General features: G+C 49.6%; 1 protein-coding gene across 1 annotated transcript in view; it reads right to left on the bottom strand.

The window, feature by feature from the left end:
- Ulk4 (unc-51 like kinase 4) overlaps positions 1-24,883 on the bottom strand; it is a 280,600-nt gene that overhangs the window by 177,788 nt on the left and 77,929 nt on the right. Inside the window, exons 25-29 of the mRNA XM_051140405.1 lie at positions 14,830-14,881; positions 14,658-14,752; positions 8,150-8,201; positions 7,806-7,950; positions 3,413-3,505 (exon numbers count right to left, since the gene is read on the bottom strand). Coding sequence (XP_050996362.1) covers positions 3,413-3,505; positions 7,806-7,950; positions 8,150-8,201; positions 14,658-14,752; positions 14,830-14,881 — 437 coding nt within the window. The remainder of the gene's footprint in view (positions 1-3,412; positions 3,506-7,805; positions 7,951-8,149; positions 8,202-14,657; positions 14,753-14,829; positions 14,882-24,883) is intronic.

A 24,883-nucleotide genomic window follows, 5' to 3' on the forward strand; every position in this document is an offset into this window, starting at 1 on the left:
TCTTAGGAAACATGAGAAGTGCAGACCGCGATCCGCTCAGGGCAGCAAGGGGCCTGGGAACCATTGGTCAACACAGCACATCAAAACAGCACAAGGCCCAGTCTTATTAAGACACAAACTGTCTGCCCGAACATCCTGCGACCGTGATGTAAATCCTTAGCAATGTACAAACAGACCCCTAGCTTCCACCAATGCCTCCCTGTCACATGTGCACCTGACACTTTCACCCATGTATCTGACAGGTCCCTTGACTCCTGAGCCTCCTGGCTGTCTCTGTGAAAACTTACTGACACAGTTACCATGTTGGAACTTGGTCTTTTGTGGATTATTTAACCCCTGGCTCTGGCCATAGTCACTCAGATTTGGTTCCAGAATAAGGCAGCTCTTACTGCCCCTGAGCAGTAAGCTCAGAGGCCTCCTGCCTCTAAGCCAGCAGGATCTCCATCCAGGCAGAGACCAGCCTGGGTTACATAGGAAGACCCCATCTCAAAGGAACTGTGGCTTCTCGAAGGTCGGTCTCCTGTGCCCCACCCACTGTCTGTCCACCATTTGGTAGCCGCTGACTAGAAGTGAAACAAATCAAAGGCTGAACCAATCACAGGAGGAAGTGAGCTTAAGAGGGCAGCCTGCGGCCAAGGGCGGCCCTGTCAGGCGCAGAGCCTCTTCTTGTCTCAGGCCCCCGGCTGGGCCCATGGCACAGTGTCCCTGAGGGGCACACCACCGACTCCTGTGGGCTTCCTATGCAAGAGCCTCAAGTTTCATTTCTCTAAAAAGCATTTTTATGAATCTTTGCATAAAACAAAGAGCTGTTAACATTTTGAACAAACTGAAATGATACTTCTTCCTAGATAGGGAACATAAACAACCTCACTGGGATTCTAGAAAAAGTTCAATTCTTCTGCAAAAGGAATCATATTAAAATGCACCTCTGCCAAGGGCCGAGACCGAGAGCTACGGAGCACTGTGCTTTCAGAGGGATGGCTTGCTGCAAGCAGCTGTAAATTTAAAAAGCAAGCAAAACACTGGCCCTGGGGAGCCATCCCATTCCTCCCAACAGCCAACAGAGCTGGTCTGGACAACAGTTTACCTTTCTGTTAGGAGCTCAATTGTAAATGGGCTTTACCAGGGCCACAGCGCTAAAGCAGAAAGCCTGTCACACACGTCTGGTCTACTTTATGTTGCTGTAACAGAGTACACATGTGGGTGATTGATAAGGGAACGAGGTGTGTCTAGGTTTACAGTTTGAGAGACTGGGGTGCCCAGAGTAGGTGGCTAGAGCTAGTGAGGGACTGGATGAAAGAGAACGTATGTAGATGGCAGAAAACGGGGCTGTCCCGCAGTAACTAGCTCCTCCCACAAAGATAAGTCACTAAGACCCACCTACTGACTCCAGCATCTCCCCCAGGCCCCACCCCCCACAGCGGCACTGAGCAGTCACGGAGGCGGCTTTGAGCCACTGAAACCACAGCGAAGCAGGGTGTGGACTTGATCACCGTTCTGCTGCTGCGGAGAGACACCACGACCAAGGAAACGGTTATATAAGGAAGCATTTAAGGCCCCCCCCCCCCCCCCCGCTCACAGTTTGAGAGGCTAGTCCACCGTCATCAGGGCGGGAACAGACCCCATGCAGTGGCTGGCACAGGGGCTGAGAGCTTTACATCCTTTGAAACCTCAGAGCCCGGTGACACACCTCCTCCAACATGGCCACACCCTCCTCCACCAACTACAAACCAAGCCTTCAAGCACACGTGAGCCTCTGGAGCCACAATCACGTACTTGCTTCTCAGGGGTGCTAATGGGGAGCTTTTAAGGTTTGCTTATAAGTTCTATTAAGTAAAAATTTAAAAATAATGTGCAGAAAGGAACAAGCCGGCTCAGCAGGCAAAGGTCCTAGCAGCCAAGGCTGAGAATCTGACTTCAATTCCTGGGACCCAGAGGTGGAAGGAAGAACGAACCGCCCCAGGCTGCCCTCTCATGTCCACGTATCTACAAATGAAAACTAAAATATAGTAAAAAAAAAATGTTTCACTTGATGCAGGGTGCCTCAAATGCCCAATAGTTAATTGGTTCTTAATGTAGATAAGATAAATGATCCTCTGTCGAAGAGGTACACACAGGAAGCAGAAGTTCAAGGCCAGTCATGGCTACATAGCAAGTTCAAGGCCAGCCCAGACTATGTAAGAGTCTCCCCTCCTCCCCAAAAAAATCACTCTACTAAAGTGTGTTTAGTAGATCTAAAAATCATAAGCCAATCTACTCAGTTGTATTTTATTTTTAAGTTCTGGAAATAAAAACAAAACCTCAGTGTAGCTCCATGCTTACAAGCCCTCTCCTTCCTTCAGTGTTGCTGAGGGCACATTTATAGGCTGCACTCGGGCTCCCATAGGGGGAGACAAGGAGACACATGTTAAATGCCTCACTCTTGACCCCCAGAGCCTCAGACCTTTGTAAAGGCTGGGGATGGGGGGTGGGGCGGGGTAGGGGTGAAGGTCGGGGTGGGGGTGAGGGTTACTGTACAGACTAGGCTGCTCTGGACTCACAAAGGTCCACCTGCTTCTTCCTCCAGAATGCTGGAGCTGAGGACGTAAACCACCACCCCAGCCTGCAACGTAGCTTTGATTTTTATTGGACAAAGAGAATAAACGCTAAAGAGATTCAATATTATCAATGCTAAATAAAATGAAATCCAATTTTCACATATTAGTTCAGCAAAGACATCCCCAGGAGTACAAATAAGCACAGGGGAGCAAAGCACCAAGGTGTTTTGATTAAAAAAAAAAAATCAATTTTCAAGAAAATAGAGAATCATAATCTCAATTTTTAAAACTCAACCACCACAATGCAAAGCTACAACACTCTAGAAAACACACACACACACACACACACACACCACTGCACAATGCTGTCATTATGTACTTAAAGATTTTTTTCTCTTTTAAAGAGCTTATTGTTTCAGTTGTGTGTGTGTGTGTGTGTGTGTGTGTGTAAGAGATGTGTGTATGTGCACTTGTGTACACGCACCAGGGTGTTCACATTATGCCACGTGTGTCAGTCGTAAATAGACAACCTCATTGGTTGTCTATTGGGGTCCTGGCCTCTGCCGCCTGATTTGACACAGGGTCTCTTTGCTGTTTCTCATGTGTACACTGAGCTAGCTGGCCAGCCGGCTCCCATGCTCACACTGCACATCTGGGTGTTACGCGGCTTCTCAGACTCTAACTCAGGCCTCCTGTGCTGCTTCCCCCAGGTCAAGCTTCACCATTTTGAAGCATCACTCACCCCATGGGGTGCAAATGCAAGTTAGAGGCTAAAACCCATGAACTCGGGCCAAGACAGCATGAATGATGGCAGCACAAGGCAGGGGATTTGAGCAGTGACCCCGCTGGCAGCTGAAACGCTGGCCTCCCGGTACCTGGAGAAAGCAGGGTTGTGTTCTGTCATGGCAACAAGCAGCTTCAGAGCGTAGGCCGGAACTGGGTCGGGCTCCGTGAGGATGTGCTCGTACCTGAGAAGCAAAAGCACCAGAAACAACTCAGCTTTCCTCCCTCGCATGCCCCGGATGTCAGGAAATGACGGATTGTAACACGCCAACATTTGGGGGAAAGCCATGTAACTCTGAGCACAGGACTTGCATGGGCTACTGCTGGTGACACTTTGTGGTGGTGACACCCACTGCATAGGACACTAATGAAGGAGATCAGACCTGAGCTGTGCAGCCGGCAAGAGACCGGGGCAGCAGGCATCCATGCTAGTGTCGCTAAGCCACCCCACACTTGGTTTCCCTGGGGGCACGAGGCCCAGTGTTGTACCCATGGCTGTGTTCATAGTTATACCATGGCTAAGACAGCGTGGTGACAGTGAAGACACAAGAGCCGATCACAAGAGGAAAGATGGCAGGTGATGAAAAAATCCCATATTCCACTTCCCTCCTGTAGGCAGCACAGACACATGAGCACTGCTCTGCTCCCTGCAACTCTCATGCTCACTTCACCCCACCCCACCCTCTTCCCGTGTGTGTGTGTGTGTGTGTGTGTGTGTGTGTGTGTGTGTGTGTGTGTGTGTGTGTGTGTGTGTGTCTGCGTCTGTGTCTGTGTCTTACTGGGAATGGAAGCCAGGGCCTTGTAAGTGCTCCCACATGAATTCCACCCTGACCCAGAATCCTGTGCCTGGAGGAAACAAAGAAAGTTCCAGATGTCCACTGAGCCACAGGAATGGAAAGTAGACAGTCTGCACAATGATTACTGCTAGGCGGGATTGCTACGACAGCTAACTGAACCTACAGTGTGTGGCCATTGACGGGAATCCATCGAGATCCCAAACTCTCAGAGGAGATGCCTTCTGACCTGTGAGGAGGAATACGTTTCTCCCCGGACTCTAAAGATGGAGCCCTAATAATTTATGAGGTCGAATGACCCCGATGACTTTACAGGTAACAAGAGAATTTTTTTTTAATGAGAAAGAAAGAAAGGCTGTGTTTATGTTCCCCAGGAGACACACCAGGTGGCACGCCATCACAGTGACACTACAGACACATTTTACCAGCATGAACCTTCCAATGCCAAATGCTCAGCTAAAAGCTAACCATAGACACACCACAGAGCTCAGATGTGTGTGTGACTGTCCCTGCTCAGCCCTTTGGCATCTCTGACCTCGCGGCCAGACAGGAGGCCCTACGCGCACACTGTCATTCCCTCCCGCCTGTTCAGGACTCCTCTGCAGTCTCCCTGCACAGAAGCTCACTCCTCACTCGAGATGAGGCTCCTTCACTTCAGCTGGAGACAGAGAGCAGGCACCGCCCCACACCCTTCCTTGACACCATCTTTGAGAGAATAAAACCCTGGAGAACCTTCCCTCTGCACCCCACCCTGCCACCGTGAGGCTGCCATCCATGAGAATGACAAAGCTGAACATCACAGGACAGCCAGACCCATCTCAAAGGAAAAGAAGTCTTCTGGCCTCTCTGGACACCTGTATTCACATATACACATATCCATCCGTAATTAGAAAAGAAAAATAAATCTTTTTAAATTCCTAGGAAAGTCTCCGCCCATTCTCAGAAATTACGTGATTTCTACCCTGTATCTAGCCCTCTTACCCCTTAGCTGGCTTGCGTGTCTATTCCTGGCCCAGGACAATCTCCACTCCAATTGGTCAGCAACGCCAAGTGGGTGAAAAAGATGGGGATAAAAACTGGGAACAGCACTGGTCAGCCGACCTGAAGGACTGTACACTGGGACAGTCTGTCCTGACACTGGTGTGAACAGGGAACTCTTGCTCCTCAGTAGCAGCACTGGTAAGTTAGCTCAGCAAATGACAGTTCCAGCCCCATCAGGGACGGCCTCACCTTATTGCAGTCAGCTCTCAACTGTTTGCGTTTCTCAGACTTCACTGATAGTGATTTGAGTACTAAAGTCCTGAGAGGTCCTGATGTTAATTAACTAACAAGGTCGATTTGGGCTTAAGTGCCATTAAACACTGTCTCTTCTCTTCAGCATGGTCCTTGAAAATCCAACCTTGTCTATCCACTGACTAAAAACCAGGATGATTTTCTGGAAGATGTGAAATCTGTTTTCCCAAAGAGGAAAACCCCTTCTTGTTAGTAAGGCGGTAATGTTGCCCACACCCCACCAGCTGAAGGGGGCAGAAACAAGCAAGGACATGCACACGAGTGGACAGACCAACAGACACAGGAGCCATCAGACAGAGGTAACCGCCAGGCAGCCTGAGTTCCCTGACCATAGGGACAGAGGGAGCCATCACAGAGATTCTAAGCACGGGACTTGACAAACGGCTGCTGGCTTAGAGTGGGTATATGAGAAGGCGGGGCACCGGAGCCATCGGAGCTATGGTCCTACAAGAGCGGGGTGAGTCAGCACCCTCTGACGTCACTGTGTGGGTCTCAGAGCAGAGCATGCGAATGGGCCCACCATGGAGAGTCTTTGCAGGCCTTCTGAAGGATCTCAGGCTGTTGCCACCCAATCTAAGATGGACTCTAAACCCAATAAGATCTTCTCATGAACGAGAGACAGTATGGGATGTGACACATGAAGATGGGGGAAGGGCTCCGGTGTGAAAACCACAACAGGCAAAGGCCAGCAGGAAGTCACGGTACAGACACGGCCCAAGAGCTTCACCATGGAAGCCAGCGTCAAGCCTCCGCACCAACGGAGTGCACATGTCTGTCACCCCATGCCAGCTGGTCTCTGGTGACATGTTACAGAAGCCATATGGGACTGATGACACAGGAGAAGCAGCTCTGCACAGCCTGAGGCAGAATCCCCAGAGCCCTCAGGTGGGAGCCACCAGCAGGACAAGACTGTGTGTGAAGCTGAGCAGTGGGTGAAGGTGCACGCGGCCACGCTGATGACACAAGATCCATCCCTGGAACTCACATGGTGGAATGAGAGGACCAAGTCCTGTGTGTTGTCCTCTGAAATTTGCACATAGGCACCCCCCCCATACACACCCTACTCCACCCCACCCCACCCCCCACACATACAAAACAAGTGGCTTCTTCAGTTAGAGGCTCTGAAGCTGTAACACAAAAAAAACTGCAGGCAGTGACGGACAGCCGGTCATTGCCCCACAACTGGCTGGAGCAGGACCAGCCCCTTCCCATCATGCACTTTGTTCAGCCAGTCAGGCCGGGCCGAAGCCACCTGAAATGTTAGACTTTATGCAGATCTAATGCTAGGTAAGGCATTTCAGACCCTCACCACTGGCAAAGCACAGCACGATTACACCTGTTTCCTGCTCTGTGGCAAGCCCACCTTCCATGCCACAGACAGAGGGAGGCACCAGGCAAGGCTGCCATTCCGGACCACCTGCTCATGTGACTGACTGGAGCCCAGGCCACAATCTGGCATGCACAGGGATGCAAAATCTGCAACCTTGCATTAAGCTCGTAAAATAATCTTATAGGGAGAAGCAGCACCCCCTTTAGCATTGAGAGGTGTGGTCTGCGTGCCTGTAATGCCAGCATGAGGCTGAGAGAGGGTTGTCAACTCAAGGCCTGCCTGGGCTACATACAAGTTCCAGGAAAACTTGGGCTACAGAGAGAGACCCTCTCGAAATAAACAAAAAAATATTCTGTTGCTCCAACTGAGTGTTCTCTGCACCGTGAGACTCCACTTAGAGCTCCCCTCTCCCCACTGGGAGCTCCTGGGAACCCTGTTGCTGTGACCTTGCTGCGTGAGCAACAGGGCAACCAGAAGAAAGAATGCACCCTCCTGTTCATATTCACTCAAAGGAGTCCGGGGAGAGGGAGGCTTGGCCTCCATCACTTATTTCTGAGACATGCCCGGAGAAGTCTCAATTCCACACTCCACTAGTCTTGAATCATAGGCCCCTCCCACCCCCTGCTAGGAACATTTTTCAGTTTGCATAAGAATTCTGGGGGCTGGAGAGATGGCTCAACAGTTAAGAGCACTGTCCAGAGGTCCTGAGTTCAATTCCCAGAAATCACATGGTGGCTCATAAGCACCTATAATGTGATCTGATGTCCTCTTCTGGTATGCAGGTGTACGTGCAGATACCTGCAGATAGAGCATTCATAGAAATAAAATAAATCTTAAAAAAAAAAAAAAAAAAAGAGCTCTGTACCTGCCAAAGAGGCTTTGTGAAGAGGAACTAGGCTTCTGCGTCCTCCCCAGTGGAACAGCCACTGCCTGTGTCTAGACCTCTCCAGCGTAAGGCCATGTACAAAGACACGGGGTCGTCCAGACCTGACCCTGTCGTGGGGCCAGCTGGACAGAAGCTCCCTAGAGAGGCACACACCCCTGTTCGCGTGGGCAGATGGTGCTTACTGAGGCAGCAGCTCGCCCTTGATGAGTGCCAGGAGACTGCTGTCGGAATCACAGCTGGTCTCTTCGTCGCCGTCCTCCGGCTCCTGACTCACCAGCAGGGTCGTGGTCTCTGAGAGCAGCCGCAAGCTGAAGAGTCTCCACTCCACTAGAAGGAAGAAAATAATGCCAAGACTGTGAGTCTGTGCAGAGAGGGGAAGACCAGGATGTGCGCCCATCGGGTGGTACGCACTCGCAAGGCAGGAGGGCGAGGACAGGCCGTCCTGGGTCCCCAGCAGCACCCAGCTACTCCCAAAAAATAAACCCCAAAATGTGTAACCCGTTCTCAGTGTCATCGTCTCACTCACCATTCTGGCTTTGAACCAAGGCGACCAAGGGTGGGAGGATGTAGTCAATGACCTGGAAGAAAGGACAAGAAGCTCAGCTCAGAGCTCCATAGGCACAGCAGCTGTGGGGCGCCAATCCTGACCTGTCCCCAGGCAGAGTCACTATCACAGGAGAGAGGCCATCTGGGCTAGCAATGTGAGGGTGAATGCCCTCATGGTGGAAGGCATGGTGGCCGGAGCAGGAGGAGCTGGCCACACGCAGAGGTCAGGATGCAGAGAGATGAAATCCAGTGTTCTACCCACATTCTCCTGTTTACTCAGCCCAGGACACTGCCTAAGGAACGATGCCGCCCACCTCGGGTGCCCACCTCGGGTCCTGCTACCTCAGGTGCCCACCTCGGGTCCCCCCATGTTGGGTCCCCCCACGTCGGGTGCCCACCTCGGGCCCCCCCACCTCAGCTAACCACGGTTATCTTGTCTGCACTGACCTGCATCCTATCAGGCTGCAAATCAAGGATCACGCTCCCCTTAAACCACACAAGAAGCAAAGGCCCTGGCTGGAGATTTGTCTGCGCTCCCGGGACCTGACAATGGAGCCGGTGTGATGGCCAAAAACCAGACAGACAATAGGGGGAGAGCAATCCCCCAGGGAAGGGGCCTCCACAGCCAACAGACACACAAAATTCCTCAACCAGTGACGTCAGACACACAGGGTTTAAAAGAGCTAATACGTTACAGACAGATAGTTTAAACCAAATCAGCCAGGGCCTGCAAGTCTGCATAGGGGGATCCAGATGCCTCACCACATTAAGAGTGACTTCATGTAGTGGGTTAGACACAATCCCACCCCACCACCCACAGCCCAAAGTCTCACCAGCTCCACTTCTGTGACCTGATTACATGTATGAAAAGAGAGAGAGGAAATCTCACAACTGACAACAGGATGCAGATGGCATGACAGTCCGCACCATGAAGGAAGGCGGTGTGCGGCCCTGCATTCGTGCTCAAAGACTTTGGAATCTAATTCTACTAGCATTTTGTTTTAAATTAATGTGGTTTGTCTTCACTACCTCAAGGCAACTGCAACGGTGTCCCAGAGTGACAAACTGTCTTCAGGGGTGAGGCAGAGCCTCTGCAAAGTAGCCTGTGGAGGATGAGGGTTTAAATATGGAGCTGGCATGCAAGACCACTGAGAGGACTGCTCCCTTGTGGCTCACCAGCACCGATTTCTTTATCAGACAGCTACTTACTTGACTGTAAATGCAGTGAGAGCATGCTCCGCTCCGCAGAGAACCAGAGTTCGCTTCAACACAACACTACTGAATGACTCATGACTACCTGTAAGCCCAGCTCCGGGAGTCCAGTGACCTGTGGCCCCTGTGGGCACCTGCACTCAAATATGCATACCCGTGCACAGATGCGCACACATAGACACGTACACATTCCCATATAAACACATGTACAAATACACACGTGCACATACACATGTAAACACACATACACACACACAGTACACATATACACATGCACACAAAAAAGACATGTACACACACATACAGTACACATATACACACATGCACACACACAGACATACATACACACACACACACATATATATATAATAAGGAAATAAACATTTAACGACATGAGCATTGGTGCTCAGCAATTCATACTGAAGGACAGAAAAAGCAGAAAAGTAGGGTGGCTGTGGTCGGGATACTTCATATGAAAGAAGAATAAATAAAAAAACAGAAAACAAAGAAAAAGTTGAGAAGTAATCTGGTGGTTTTCATTAATATTCTATTTTATAACTCCTGGTTCTTAAGGCAGGTTGTTGTCTTTCAGACCCTAATAAGGAGGAGGCCATCTCTCTTTTGACAGAATATGCACCTTAATGTAAAATGACTCTAGCAAAACAGAATGCATGAAAACACAATTTAAAAGATTAAGTAATTATGGTCTTCAGGGCACAGGGCCAAGAAATGTTTTCAGTTCCTGGAGTTGCTATGAGAAGAAAAAAAAAAAAAAAAAAAAGGGAGGAGACAAAGAATAAACACTCAACAACTGTCCTGCAGATTCCCCATGTCCCCCAGGACACCTCGAGGGCCACTGTCTTTAATGACAGTCCTGGGTGAGGGGTGTGTGTAACTGACACACCCCAATATCAACACATGTGACTCCTTTGCTGACACCATCAGCCAGTGTGTTTGCACAGTCATAGGATAAATTACAGAGGTGAGCTGACAGTGTCCACAGGGGGCTGGCTCGGCCCACTGTGTGATCACATACAGATATGCGCACACACAAACACAGCAATGAAGAGTCGGTGACCTGGGGCTTCTGGGAAGGGTGGGCATGTTTGACGCAGCCACTAGGTACCAGATTGGAGGCTGCCAGAGCCTGTGGCGACCAGGCTGCTTGATGCTTCTTCTCCGCCTAATGCAGACTTTCCACTGTCTCTTAGGGCTACAGGCCACAGTCCGAGTGTGCAGGCGAGGGGAAGGAGGGGCGCCGCGTGCTCATTTTAAAAGGTCCAAGATGGAATCAAAGCAGTCCTCTATAGACACCAAGCAAGATGGATATCTACATCCAGAGAGCAGGCTGGCCTTCCAGTCTGTCCCGACGTCTCTGGAGCTCACGTCCTCACTCCCTGACTCCCCAGTGGCTGAGGAGGGCTGAGGGGAACAGACAGCTCTGCGAGGACGCCAAGGTCAGTGCGCATGACAGCATGGGCCCAGCACCAGGGCAAATGTGTCCTCTCAAAACACAGTACCACTTGATATTTCATAGGAATGGTTTCCCATAAACTGCATGTGCTTTAGTTGTGTGTTTAAGGCAACACTCTGAAAATGGGATCTGCAGGCCTCAGCAGCCACCAACCAAGCTTACCACAGCATGGGATTAATTGCATTCCCCTAAGTGCAGGCAGAACTCTCTCTGAAATCACACAGGGAAAACACCGATGTCCAATGCCAGGAACACCACTCTGTAGGGCTGACCAGGCTCCTGGCCCCCCCCACACACACAGAGTGGGGCAACAAATAATACAAGTAACCCATCCACACAGTTCAGAAAAGGACCGATTTTGACAAAGTAGGGATAAAGCAAAGGGTCACTGTGATAAAGATGTCTCCAAAAGGTGACATTCAGACCTGAATGGTTCAAATGCTAGCCCACCCCCCACCTGAGGTGTTTCTTTGACCACAGCTGCCTTGCCTGTAACTTTATGCCCTTCCTAGAGCATAAAAGTGACTTGTGTACTGGGTGTGATGGCGCATGCCTTTAATCCCAGCACTCGGGAGGCAGAGGCAGGCACTGTGAGTTCGAGGCCAGCCTGGTCTACAAAGTGAGTTCTAGGACAGCCAAGGCTACACAGAGAAACCCTGTCTCAACAAACAAACAAACAAACAAACAAAAAGTGACTCATGCACCTAAATCCACACCTGCAGGGTCACATGCTAGAAACAGCCCCTCAAGCACCGCTGAGGGCCAGGACACCTCTCCTCACTTCTCTCTGATCCCTATGTGGCCCTTCCTCCCACCTCTCCCTGCCCTGCCCACCCGCTCCAGGTAAGGCCGCCCTGGCCAGGTGAAGCCAACCTTACGGTCCATTCAGGCTTCCTTCCTTAAACTTGTGTGCCAGGGAGTGGATGCTGCCCAACTCTAGGCCTGGGCAAGCAGAGCCACACACCCTCTGCCTCTAGCACATACTTCCTAACCCATGTTAACACTTGACTCCCCTTGCACACTCAACTCAAGAAATGTGTCCTTACACAGTCAGGTACAAACTAGTCGACTTTCATAGCCATAGTACATTCTGCAAACCTTGGCCTTGCTCTCTATTTTTCTTAGTAACACCACAGGTGCGCATGCACACAGGCAACACAAGCTCAGGCTGGAGCTGACTGGAAGGCCCCAACTCAACTCACTGCATTCTCCAGCCTTCCTTTAAAGAAGTGGTTCTGGTTCACAAAACAAAACAAAACAAACAGACAAAACAAAACAAAACAACAACAACCCACCTTACTTATGATAAAAGAAACTTCACATTGTCTCCAGTTACTGAGGCCAGAGAGGAGGGTAAGAGTTAAGGGGAGTTAAGGAAAATACCAGTTACATTTAATCTTTGCTTAATATCCCATCAGTGTGGGCCAGGAAGGGCACACCACCCCTTTTGGCACAAACTTCTGGAATGCTGACAGAAGTTACCAGAAACATGAACACTTTCCCTCTTGGACTGAGGTCCTGGTTGTCCCAGCTTTGCACATTGACAGGGTTCAAGCTAAACTGTGTTTTCCCTTCCTGGAAAGTCAAAGAAACATATGCAAGGAGCTAGGCGAACGGCTTCCCTCTGCTACCTGATGCTGTCGGGCTAGCTCACACTCACTTTCTCCTTTTTCATACAGTCCAGGACGGAAGCCCAGGGAATGTCGTCAGCCGTAATGGGCTGGCTCCCTGCCTCACCCACCTGCCCATACTGCCAGCGCCAACCCCCCATCCTGCATAGGTTACCATAATCCAGGCAATCCCCTACAGACCTGCCTACAAAGCAACCTGATCTAGACAGTTCCGGGAGGCTCCCTCTAACCCTTCCAAGGTGACCCTATATTGTCAAGTTGGCAATTAAAGTGAATTTGTGCACAGATCTGGTGCTGCCATGTTCTCAGTGATCCTCTCCTTGGTCAGGCTCCCCACTCAGTGTAGGGCAACTCACAGGATGCCTGTACTGGGTGGCGCTGACCTTAGTGACCCCGCAGAGCAGGAGGCTGGCTGGCTCAGTGCTCAGCAGGAGGTCAATGCAGCTGCCTGGACTGTGTGAGCCGGCATCGGGCATCAGGCATTGGTGTGGGCCTCCCTGGGGTGCGGGTCTTTTTCCTCATGCATTCCAGTCATGCCTAAGAAGAGATAATTAGAAGCTCTCCCCTGGGCTGTGGCATTACAGAGCATTTTTATGAAGTGGTAAGTTGTGATGATGCCTTCTCTATCATAATCGAGGCTGTAGCAGCAATAATTAGCACACGTGTTTCATGATTGGAAAACACACTAATTAAATTTCTATTTAAGTACAATACAGATATTTATAAACTCTGTATCTGAGCAAATTAGCCCTGAGCTTATTGTTCATTAAGCAACAGGGTCAGTAAAGTAACATCTCACTCAGAGGCCTGGGACTCCTCGCCAGCAAAGCACCGCGACCGGCCCTCTCCTATTAGGTGTGGATGGGGACATGGGCCAACAATATGATTGAAAAGCCCGAATGGAGCCGGACGTGGTGGCGCACGCCTTTAATCCCAGCACTCGGGAGGCAGAGACAGGCGGATCGCTGTGAGTTTGAGGCCAGCCTGGTCTACAAAGTGAGTCCAGGATGGCCAAGGCTACACAGAGAGACTTTGTCTCGAAAAACCAAAAAAAAAGAAAAGAAAAAAGAAAAGCCTGAATGCAGACAGTAGAAAAGCCTGAAGAGACAGCAGGGCGCTTTGAGGGCCATTTCTGTGCGGACGTCTGTGGTAGAAAGTGACTGATGCCAGCAGGAGCCGCTCACCAACCAACCAGCACAGGAGCTGAGTGAGGCACCCGCCCGTGGGTCTGTGCAGAGAAGGGAACGCCAGCTCTGCCACCAAGCCCTGGCCACATATTCACTCACTCCTAGAACAGGGAGAAGCATGTCCCTAGAAGTATGGTCTCTGATGTCACTTGCACATAGAAGGCCAAGGTGTGACAGGGCCTCAACTGCAGGAAATGGAGCTCCTGACAGAAGACAACACGAGGCATCTGAGGAAAGAGTTCACACAGAGGCTTCAGGGAGGAAGGACAAACAGCACCTACAAGGCCGCCTCACAGACACAGGAGCAGTGTGACAGACGCCACAGAGAAAGGCACAAGACTGTCTTCTGATGCTGGCATTAGCAACTGCATGAAACAGACGGAAACAGACACATCGCCAAATGGAACCGGACTACAGGGGTCAGGAAATTACTCAGCAGTGTAGATGTGTCTACAAGACGCCTTCCACTAAGAGGACAAGCGACTGAAATCACAACCAGTGGCTGCTTCAGCCGCCACCTGACCACAGTGGGAGCCAGAACAAGGGACTTGGTAAGTTGCAAGTCACAGCTGCGCTTGGGCATGCAGACAGACACACACGTGCACACTCACACACAGGCGCACACACACACACACACACACACACACACACACACACACGCACGCACACACAGGCACACAGTCATGCATACACACACACACACACACACACGCACATGCGCACACGTGTGCACACACATACACATCTGCAACACTTTCTTCCACAGGCGCGTGCTACTGCCCACCACAAGAAGGGGGCCGGAAGTGATGGAAATATTCAGAGAAACTTGCCCCGCCCCGACCAACACAATCGGAGGGGAAGCAGCTTTGCAAGGCTCTCCCTGCTCTTATGCACAGCTCCTGCAAGGATGAACATCTGTCACCCCCGGTACACACGCACACAGGATTACCAAATAAACGACCGAGGGCTTTCCCAGAAACTGACCGTAGCGCGGTAGTTGGCCAGCAGAACCGGGTACTGGATCACAGCTTCGAACGCAGACAGAGTGACCTTGATGAACTCCTCCGATGCCGCCATGCCTAGGATCACAGAGGTCTTTACTGTCGTGTCTGCCCGCCCTTCATGACTTACATATGTCGGTGCACACGCTGCTCACCTATGGCTCCGTCTATGTTCGTTTCTCCCAAGTCAACTGACGTGATGTGACTCTGGAAAAGAACGAGTGCTCAATAAATGGAGTTTCAAAATAACTCTGAAAGAAAAGTTAGGCAGCTATTAACATTTTGCCTGAAGCCACACCTCTGATTCTTTAATTCAAGGAAAAAACTAAATATATATATTACAAACACTGCTTATAGCCAGGCTGTGGTGGTGCACGCCTTTAATCCCAGCACTCAGGAGGCAGAGGCAGGTGGAACGATGTGAGTTCGAGGCTAGCCTGGTCTACAAAGGGAGTCCAGGATGGCTAAGGCTACACAGAGAAACCCTGTCTTGAAAAAAAAAGTGCTTATATAAATACCATACATAGCATAAACAGTTAATACTCTCTCTCTCTCTGTCTGCGGAGGGGGGTGGGAGAGAAGAAGGTGGCTCAGGGGTTAAGAGTTCAATTCTTGGCACCAAGTTGGGTGGCTCACAACTGTGGCTCCAGCTCCAGGAGTTCCGACACCTTTTGGACTCCACAGGCACCTGTGCTAGCATGTGTACACACTGCACACACATGTGTACATACACATAATTTAAAAGAAGTATTTTCTTAAGATTTATTTTATGTGTACATCTTGCCCATAAATACATGGCCCGTGTGCATGCGGCTCCCAAGAATTGCAGAAGAGGGCCCTGGGCCCCCTGGAACTAGAGCTAAAGAGAGTTGGAAGCCACACAGGGTGTTGGAAACTAAACCCAGGTTTTCTGCAAGAGCAACAAGTGCCCTTAACTGCTGAGCCATCTCTCTCCAGACACCTAATATAAATCTTCAAAATTTTACTACACATAAATTAAAACCACAGTTTTTAAATATACAAATGAGATTTAATGTTGCAATAATTCGTTAGTAAAAAACACACACAGAAGTGAGGACAGGTGGCAGCGACAGCCCTTATGCTGTCATCCCCCCACCTGGAGGCTGAGGCAGAGGGGAGGCCGAGTTTCAGGCTACCCAGCGATACATGTGCTACCCAGCCGTCCCTACAGTGTGAAGACCTTGTCTCAATAAACATGTATGAGAACAATCCAGCTGATAGGTATCTCTTCCCGCCAAGCCACCTCCCCTCACCTCCCGAAGCGCTAAGGACCGACTCCTAATGTGGCGCTATCAGTCATTCCAAAGAAGGTGCAGGGGAAGCAGAGCTCAAGGCCTCAGCCCAGGTCTCAACACTACCTAGTGCCTGGCTTTAGAGTTCCCACTGCATTCAGCTCCTCCAAGCCCCCATCTATGAGAGTAGATATACCATAGATACCACATACCATGAACCATATGCACCATATACCACATACCACATATACACCATACACCATGTACCATATACACCATATACCATGTACCATATACACCATATATACCATGTACCATATACACCATATACCACATATATACCATGTACCATATACACCATATACCACGTACCATATATACCACGTACCATATACACCATACACCATGTACCATATACACCATGTACCATATACACCATACACCATGTACCATATACACCATGTACCATATGCACCATATACCACGTACCATATATACCACATAACATATACACCATATACCATGTACCATATACACCATACACCACATAACATATACACCATACACACCATGTACCATATATACCACATACCACACACACCATATACCACACACACCATGTACCATATACACCATGTACCATATACACCACGTACCATATACACCACATAACATATACACCATACACCACGTACCATTATGCCATACACAGGTACCCTATACACCATACACACCACCTAGCATGTGAGCGGTGCTGGGGTGATCTTTTGTGCACTGTGTGAAGACTGTCATCACATTATTCAAATGCTGATGTCTGTGCCCAGGGAGCTAAGTACAGACTGGCCTTGGGTCTTGTTCAGCATCACCTGCCGCAGTGTTTGTAAACACGGTTTGCCAGCACCTTCTGATTGGCTGAATAAAGAGCTGAACACCTATAGCAAAGCCAAGACTTCTGGGCAGACATAGGACTCTGGGAAAGATCTGCCTTGGAGACACAGGGGATGTCAGACATATGAAAATGAAGATGAGGTAACGAGCCACGTGGCACAGCATACATTAATATAAATGGGTTAGCCTAGGCTATAAGAGCTAGTTGGGAACAAGAGTAAGCTAAGGCCCGAAGCCATTGTAACTAAGTATAAGTCTCCATGTCATTATTCAGAGCTGGCGCAGGCACAGAAAGTCCTTCCGGTTTTCAGAGGAAAGACTCAGAAGCTGGGCATGAGCCCCCTGGTGCCCCGCCCCCTTCCCTTCCCAGGCCCTGGCTGGAAGATCTGAACAAGACAGCTGCTCCCTGACCATGAGCCCAGGGAGATCATCTGTGTCACACTGTGACAGGCTAAGCACCTGTGATCTGTGTACACGGTCACACACCACTGTTCATGCTTTTAGCTCACAAACCATCATCAAATATAATGCTTTGTATACACCGAACAGCAGGGCTGGGGTCATGGCCTGGGAACAGAATGTTGTCTAGCATACACAGGACCCTGGGTTTGATCCATCAAAAAGTACGATAAATAGCAAATAAAATATGAGGACCACAGAACTGAAAAGTAACTAGCTTAGCTATTAACCCAGAGAAGAAACTGGCCTCCTGTGATACAAGTTAACCAAATGCGGTGGCCCATGCCTGTAATCCCAACAATTAAGAGGTTGAGGCAGGAGGATCAGGGTGAGGCCAGGACCTGACTGAACTGTTAAGTGAGTTCCAGGCTACCCTGGGCTCCATAGCAAAGCTCTGTGCCCAAAGAATCAAACACACAAACAAAAAACCCTCAATAAATAAAAAGGGGATGCACATTATGCATTACACAGCGGACTGTGCTGTGCTGTGGAGGACACAGGACCCTGCATAGAACACCCAGTTCCTCCTGTGCACACCCCACCCTGTCAGGGAGACCACAGCCTTGAAGCTACCCTTTCCATGGATGTTTTAAAACATTCCCACACATGCATCTCTGAACTTTTAAACTAAATATTTAAGCTATATCTTTTAAATTTTATTTCTTTTTATGTGGAAGGTGTTTATCTGCATGTATATCAGTGCACCTCATGTGGCCTGAGGCCCACAGCAGTGAGACGGGGGCATCAGAGTCAGGGGCTGGAGGTACATGGCTGTGAGCTCACATGTGGTGCCGGGACCTTGAACCCCAGGCCCTCCAGGAAAGCAGCCAGTGCTCCCAGCCACTAAGCAATTTCTTCAGCCCGTCAGCTGTGTCATTTACTAAAATTATACCAAACTCTACAGGCCATACAAATGAGAGAATATTTGGCCATGAAAGCACTTAGGGAAAACGTCCCCCTGCCAGCGGGTAGCGGGGCTTCCCGAAGTCTGCGCAGCGCCTTCTCTTGCCTGGAGGAGACACGGAAACATGGACGGGTTTATTATAAACAAAACCAGAGAACCTAGGAAATCAAAGTTCTTTGAAAAGCAAAAGCTCAAAACCTCTATTCTCTTTAGATTACCAGCGAGCAAAGATGTTTAATGATCCTTGTAAAAGGGCACAACAAAAGCTTTTATAATAACTTGGTTGAAATAGTTTCACAAATTTCCAAAATGCGGCATCATTTTCAAAACAAATATTAATTTGATGCGAAACTAAAAATTCAGAAAGAAATGTCTTTTTTTTTTTTTTTTTTTTTTTTTTTTTTTTTTTTTTTAAGGGTAGAGGCGAAGGTGAGATGGCTCAGCAGGTAACGGAGCTTGCCACCAAGCCAGGCATCCTGAGTTCATTCCCAGGGTCCCACGTGACAGAAAGAGAACAGACTCCTGCAAGCCATCCAGTGACCTCCACATGAGCACACAGCCCCAAATAAATATAAAGTTTCATTTTATTTACATAATTTATATAAAAACCCAATAAATATTGAAGTCTGTGTCTTTTCCAAGACACAGAATGGGCAAACACACACACTGTCTCCTGCAGGGCGATTGCACCTTGGGGCATGGCCAGCAAGAAGGCATCTCTGGAATAGTCCACTACAGCCACAAGCGCCATCTCTGGACACAGTCCACCACAGCCACAAGCGCCACCTCTGGACACAATCCACCACAGCTACAAGTGGCACCTCTGGACACAGTCCACTACAGCCACGAGCACCACCTCTGGACACAGTCCACCACAGCCACAAGTGGCACCTCTGGACACAGTCCACTACAGCCACGAGCGTCACCTCTAGACACAGTCCACTACAGCCACAAGCACCACCTCTGGACATGGTCCACTACAGCCACAAGCACCACCTCTGGACATGGTCCACTACAGCCACGAGCACCACCTCTGGACTAGTCCACTATAGCCACAAGCACCACCTCTGGACACAGTCCACCACAGCCACAAGTGTCACCTCTGGACATAGTTCACCACAGCCATGAATGCCATCTCTGGACAAAGTCCACTACAGACACAAGCCAGAATAAACTTCTTTCCATCATAATATTTTTTAAAACATCTTTGACTTTTAAAATAATCAACTATCTGTGGTAACCATGGCAAATACAGGGCCCCGTGTATGTCTCTGTGTGTGTGTGTATGTCTCTGTGTGTGTGTGTGTGTATGTGTCTGTGTGTGTGTGTCTGTCTGTGTGTGTCTGTGTATGTGTGTCTATGTGTGTGTATGTCTGTGTGTGTATGTCTGTGTGTGTGTGTCTGTGTATGTGTATCTGTGTATGTGTATTTGTGTGTGTGTCTGTGTGTGTCTGTGTGTATCTGTGTGGGTGTCTATGTGTGTGTATCCGTGTGTGTGTGTGTGTGTGTGTGTGTGTGTGTGTGTGTGTGTCTGTGCAATTATTCTGGAGGATTTACAGATAAGCAGCTTTCATGCCAGACACCCAGGAAGGACGGGCCCTGGGCCTTTGAGGAGACTGAGACTGGAGCACTCTCAGCATTTCATCCATCCTTGGGATTTTCCAGTCATAGAAAAATTAATTTTTCTCTTTTTTTATGTCAATAGTAGCTATCTAGATGTTGAGATGATCCACCAACTCTGAGTCCAAATGCTGTCTTCCGATGCTCCTTGGTCAGTGCACAGCCACAAGGAAAGTAAGAAGCCACAGAAAGCTGCCAGTGACCACAGCCCAGGGGAGCCCCCAGCATCCCACACATCCACAGACACCATGGCCCGCAGAGGCAGCGTCTCCGCATTGGAGCGGACGGCAGGGCCAGCCCTGCCAGGGCTGAAGAGACGGTTCTGTGGGTAAGGGGCTTGCTGCCAGGCCGAGGGCCACTGCAGAGCTCACAGATCAGACCCACAGCAAGGCGGGAACGGCACTTACAGTCAGGGCAAAGACAGAAACACGCCTCACAGGAACATTCCTAGGGCTGGACAAGGGGGGTGGGGGCGCCACGCCTTTAATCCCAGCACTCGGGGAGGCAGAGGTGGGCGAATCTCTGAGTTCCAGACCAGCCTGGTCTACAAAGGGAGTCCAGTCCAGAGCACCCAAGGCTACTCAGAGAGAAATTCTGTCTTGAAACACACACACACACACACACACAGAAAGAAAGAACATTCCCAGGGCTGAATTAAGCATTTGGTCATTTGCTTTATAGCGCAGCAAGATGCCATCTCTGCTTTCTCAACCGCACACTCCAAGAGCCATCAACAAATCATCATCTCTGACCATCAGAAGGCTGCACACAGGTGGCAAGCCCCTAGTCTGCCAGTCCCTGCATTTCTATAATCCAGCAAGTCAGGACCTGAGAACCCAGCATGCGCAATCAAGTCCCTGTCCCAGGCTCATCAACTGAGAGCCCTGCAGAAAGGACACAGGAGACACAGGGCGCAACAGGCCGGCGTCCAGCGGGGCCACCCCTTGCTTCCCTTTCTGTCTTATCCTGTTTGCTGGCCCAGTTCAATGGAATCTTCAAAAACTGAGAATCTGCAGGAGAGGAGAGGCAGCTGGGCGGGGGATAGGCTGCCGCCCTAGCAAGGTAAAGGAGCCATTAGCGGTTGGCTAGCCCTTGGTTTAAAAATTCTGTTCAGTCATGGTCAAAGAGCTGTCTCCTTAATACCCAAATTTCATTTATTTGGAGAAGATGTTTATATAAATCTAATTTCTCGTGTCCCACATGTAATTATCTAGAATGTTCTATAGTAAAGGAACACCGGCGACAGACTGAAGCAACCACTGCATCAATGTCCAGCTTACCCAACGCCTGGTCTGTTGGGTTTACTTCAGAGCCGGGCTGAGGGAGCCGCACAGCGCCATCGTCACCTTCCCATTGCTGCAGAATGAAGTCTCCCCACCCCCTTCAGGCACCTTCCATTCTCTGTACACTCTAGAGCGAGCAGTGGTCCTTAACCTTCCTAAAGCTGCAACCCTTTAATACGGTTCCTCATGCTGTGGTGACCCCAACCATAAGATTATCTTTGTGGCTGCTTCACGGCTGTAATTTTGCTGCTGTTATGAATCGTACTGTAAAGATCTGATATGTAGACCTTATGGGGGTCGCGACCCACAGGTCAGAAACACTGTTTTCGCGCCTCCTCAGACCACATGACCTAGTGCAAATGAGTGCAAGCAGCTGCTTACAGCTCTCCCCGCCTGTGAGAGTCCTCACAGGTGCTCTAAAGAGGATGGTAATGTCCTCCCACCCTCCACAACACAGCAAACCGTTGCCTGGAACATTAGGAGGCACACAAGGCAGTGCCCCCAGGTACTCTCTTTAAGAGCCTTGCAAAAAGCAGAGACACAGCAGCTCTGGGCCTCTCTCCACACCCACTGTACCAAAGCAAAGAAATTCTGGCAATCAGCTGGAACCAAATACCTCAGATGTAGGCACAGTTTTAAAAGCTAAGTAATAGTAAGCCCGCTGTGATGGAGATGACTCGCACATGTTTGGAAAATACTGAAAGGAATATTGTTCTCCAGATAAAGCAAGTAAAGCGTCCTTCACGAAGCTGGGTTAGGAAGACAGCTCAGTGAGCAACTGCTTGCTGAGCAGGCATGAGGCCCAGGACCCATACCAAAGCTGGGCATGGCAGCCGCAGGCACGCCTGTAAGGCCCCGGCAATGGTGTCTCAGGTTGCTTTGCTGTGATGAACCCCATGACCAACAACAAGTTGGGGGAAGAGACTTTTACCTTACAGGTCACAGGCCATCACTGAGGGGTGGCAGGGCAGGAGCATGAGGCAGAAACACGGAGAAACGCTGCTTAGTGGCTTGCTTCCTCTTGGCTTGCTCAACTAGACTCACCTGCCCAAGGATGGCACCGCCCACAGGCAGCTGGGTCCTGTTACGTCACTAACAATTAAGAAAATGCCTCACAAAAACAAAACAAAACAAAACAACAACAACAAAAAAACAAAAAAAGAAAGAAAGAAAGAAAGAAAGAAAGAAAGAAAAGAAAATGCCTCACAGAAATTGCCCCATCTGTTGTGGGCAATTTGTTAGTTGAGATCCCCTCTCCCCCAAGTGAGGCTGGGGGTGTCAAGCTGACCCCTGGAGCTTCTATGAAAGACTGGAAGGCAGAGATAGGGACACCTACAAGCTCACTACAACCAGCAGACTCAGGGTTCCGAGTCAGGGCCCGTCTCCAAGAAGAACACGGAGAAGAGACAAGGGACACCCAAGGTCAACCTGCAGCCCCCACCTGTGCCAGAACAGGCAGGCACATCTGCACCTGCACACGCTGCTCCGTGTACGGCCATGTGTCACATTCTTCCGCGTGAGCTGTGCAGACCTCGGGGACATTTAGGAAGCCTCTGCTAAGCAAAGTGGGAGCGAATGTTCTCAAAGCTAGCCTACCCTTCCGTGTCCAGGGGTGGAAGTTGACATCCATCCTCCCCAGTTGACATCAGCCGGACACAGGAACTGGAAGAATATTTTGCTAATTTCTGGGGAGATTAACGCAGAAGCAATGTCTGACTTAGCAGCTCACAACCAACGGACACAAACTGCACAGATAACGGAGCCAGGGTGCGGCTTAGACAGGGACCCAGGGCCTTCCAGTGTCACAGCAACACCAAGAAGGCGCAAACAGGTACAGCGAGAAAAGCTGTGAAGGCATTCTAGGACCAGCCATGGTGCACACTAGGAAAATTCCTCAACTAGGAAAACAGCCCAAAGACATCTCATTCCTTCATGTGTGCGTGCGTGCGTGCGTGCGTGCGTGCGTGTGTGTATGTGTGTGTGTGTGTACATGCACATGTGGGCGCTCTCACACTTAGACAATTCTCAAGAGTCAGGCCTCTCCTTCCATTGTATGGGTCTGGGGTTCAAACTTAGGTGAGCAAATTTGGCTACAAGCGCCTGTAACCACTGAGCCATCTTGCCAGCCTCAAAATATGATGTTTGCCTAAACTCGCTATTGAGAACCAAGACGTAGAAACGTGAACATTTTTCACATCATAATGAACCAGGCATGTTGTTTTTAATTGTCCACAAACACCTTGATGAGGCAACCCTCCAGAAAGAGCAAAGAGCGGACCTGATCCTAGAGAGAATTAGAGAAAAGGCCCTTCCTCAGTGTGGCCTCCTCCAGCTGCGGGAGGGAGGGAGTCAGGAAGAACCTGGGGCGGGGATGGGGTGGTGGCGCGGGGAAGAGCACACAGAAACACAGGCTACATATCTCCGCTCAAGACTGTGTGAAGCCCTCCACGGCAGGCTAGAGACCAAGACTGTTCTAGACCTTGACATGTATGTGGTGTCATTATGGTACTCAGGCCCTTGCTAAGAGACGGACAAAGCCGGACATATTGGGCTAGAAAGCCAAAGATGATGCTCCAACATTATAGAGCGTGTTGGGTGACTGTCCAGGTAGCAAACTGTCTCAATCTTTTCTTCATTTCCAAAGCTGCTAACCTGCACTTCCGGTTCACTCAGGTATTTAAGTTTTATCCCTTCTCAAGTCTCTGATGGGGTTGAAGACCAGATAGTTTAGTCTTACAATTAAGCTTAGTTGGTTAGGAGTTGGGATGTTTTTGATCAAGATAGATGTTTTAAGTTAGTAGAGATGAGATATGATAGATACTGATTTTCATTCAGAAATTTAGATGCACCAAGATAGGAAAGACATTGACTTCAAGTTTGCCAAATACAAACAGCCAAATCACTATGAACGTAACAGTTATGTAATTCCTGATTGTCTTATGGTTCTTCCTGCTGTATGTAGTTTATTTTATTCAGGTGTAATAATATAAATGTACATGTTAAAAAAAGAAACAAAATTAAAAATGAAAAAGAAAGAGACAGACAAAGCACAAGTTACACGTGGTGGCAGGTGGGCGGTGCCAGGATCACGGGTGCAGGTCACTCGGCCACGGCTGCGACTTCCTAGACTTTAGAATTCACAGCTTGAGGACAAAGTGGAAACTGAGCACCAAAAGTTCTCCACGCTCACTGAGCCCCCATGCTTAGGTCTCAGACACCCCCATTCAGTGTGTGTTTAGCAACATTGCCCTCTCCTCTAGGATGAACCTTCTAGAAAACCACCTCATGAGCTGCAGGCCTTTGCTCCTCCACAATGACAACAAGGCTGAAATGCCACCACACAGCCTCCATGACACACTCTAACCTCCTGGGCTCCAGGTGTTGAGCGTCCAGCCTCAGCACACCCACAACACACACCAACATTATGGGCCACAGCGTCACTAGGAAGAGCTGTGTGTGCAGAACAGGAGTGAACACAGCACCACTATTGTTTTCATCTCTTCCCACATTGTCAAAAATCAATAAAAGAAGAAGCAAGACTGAGTTTAATCTCAGACATCATCATAGAGACATGCGCATGGCTGGGCAGAGAGCAGGGTTAGACGTCATCACAGAGACATGCACATGGCTGGGCAGAGAGCAGGGTTAGACGTCATCACAGAGACGTGCGCATGGCTGGGCAGAGAGCAGGGTTAGACGTCATCACAGAGACATGCGCATGGCTGGGCAGAGAGCAGGGTTAGACGTCATCACAGAGACACGCACATGGCTGGGCAAGAGCAGAGTTAGTGCCCACAGCAGC

Source organism: Acomys russatus, chromosome 32 (genome assembly GCF_903995435.1).
Source record: "Acomys russatus chromosome 32, mAcoRus1.1, whole genome shotgun sequence".
NCBI lineage: Eukaryota > Metazoa > Chordata > Mammalia > Rodentia > Muridae > Acomys > Acomys russatus.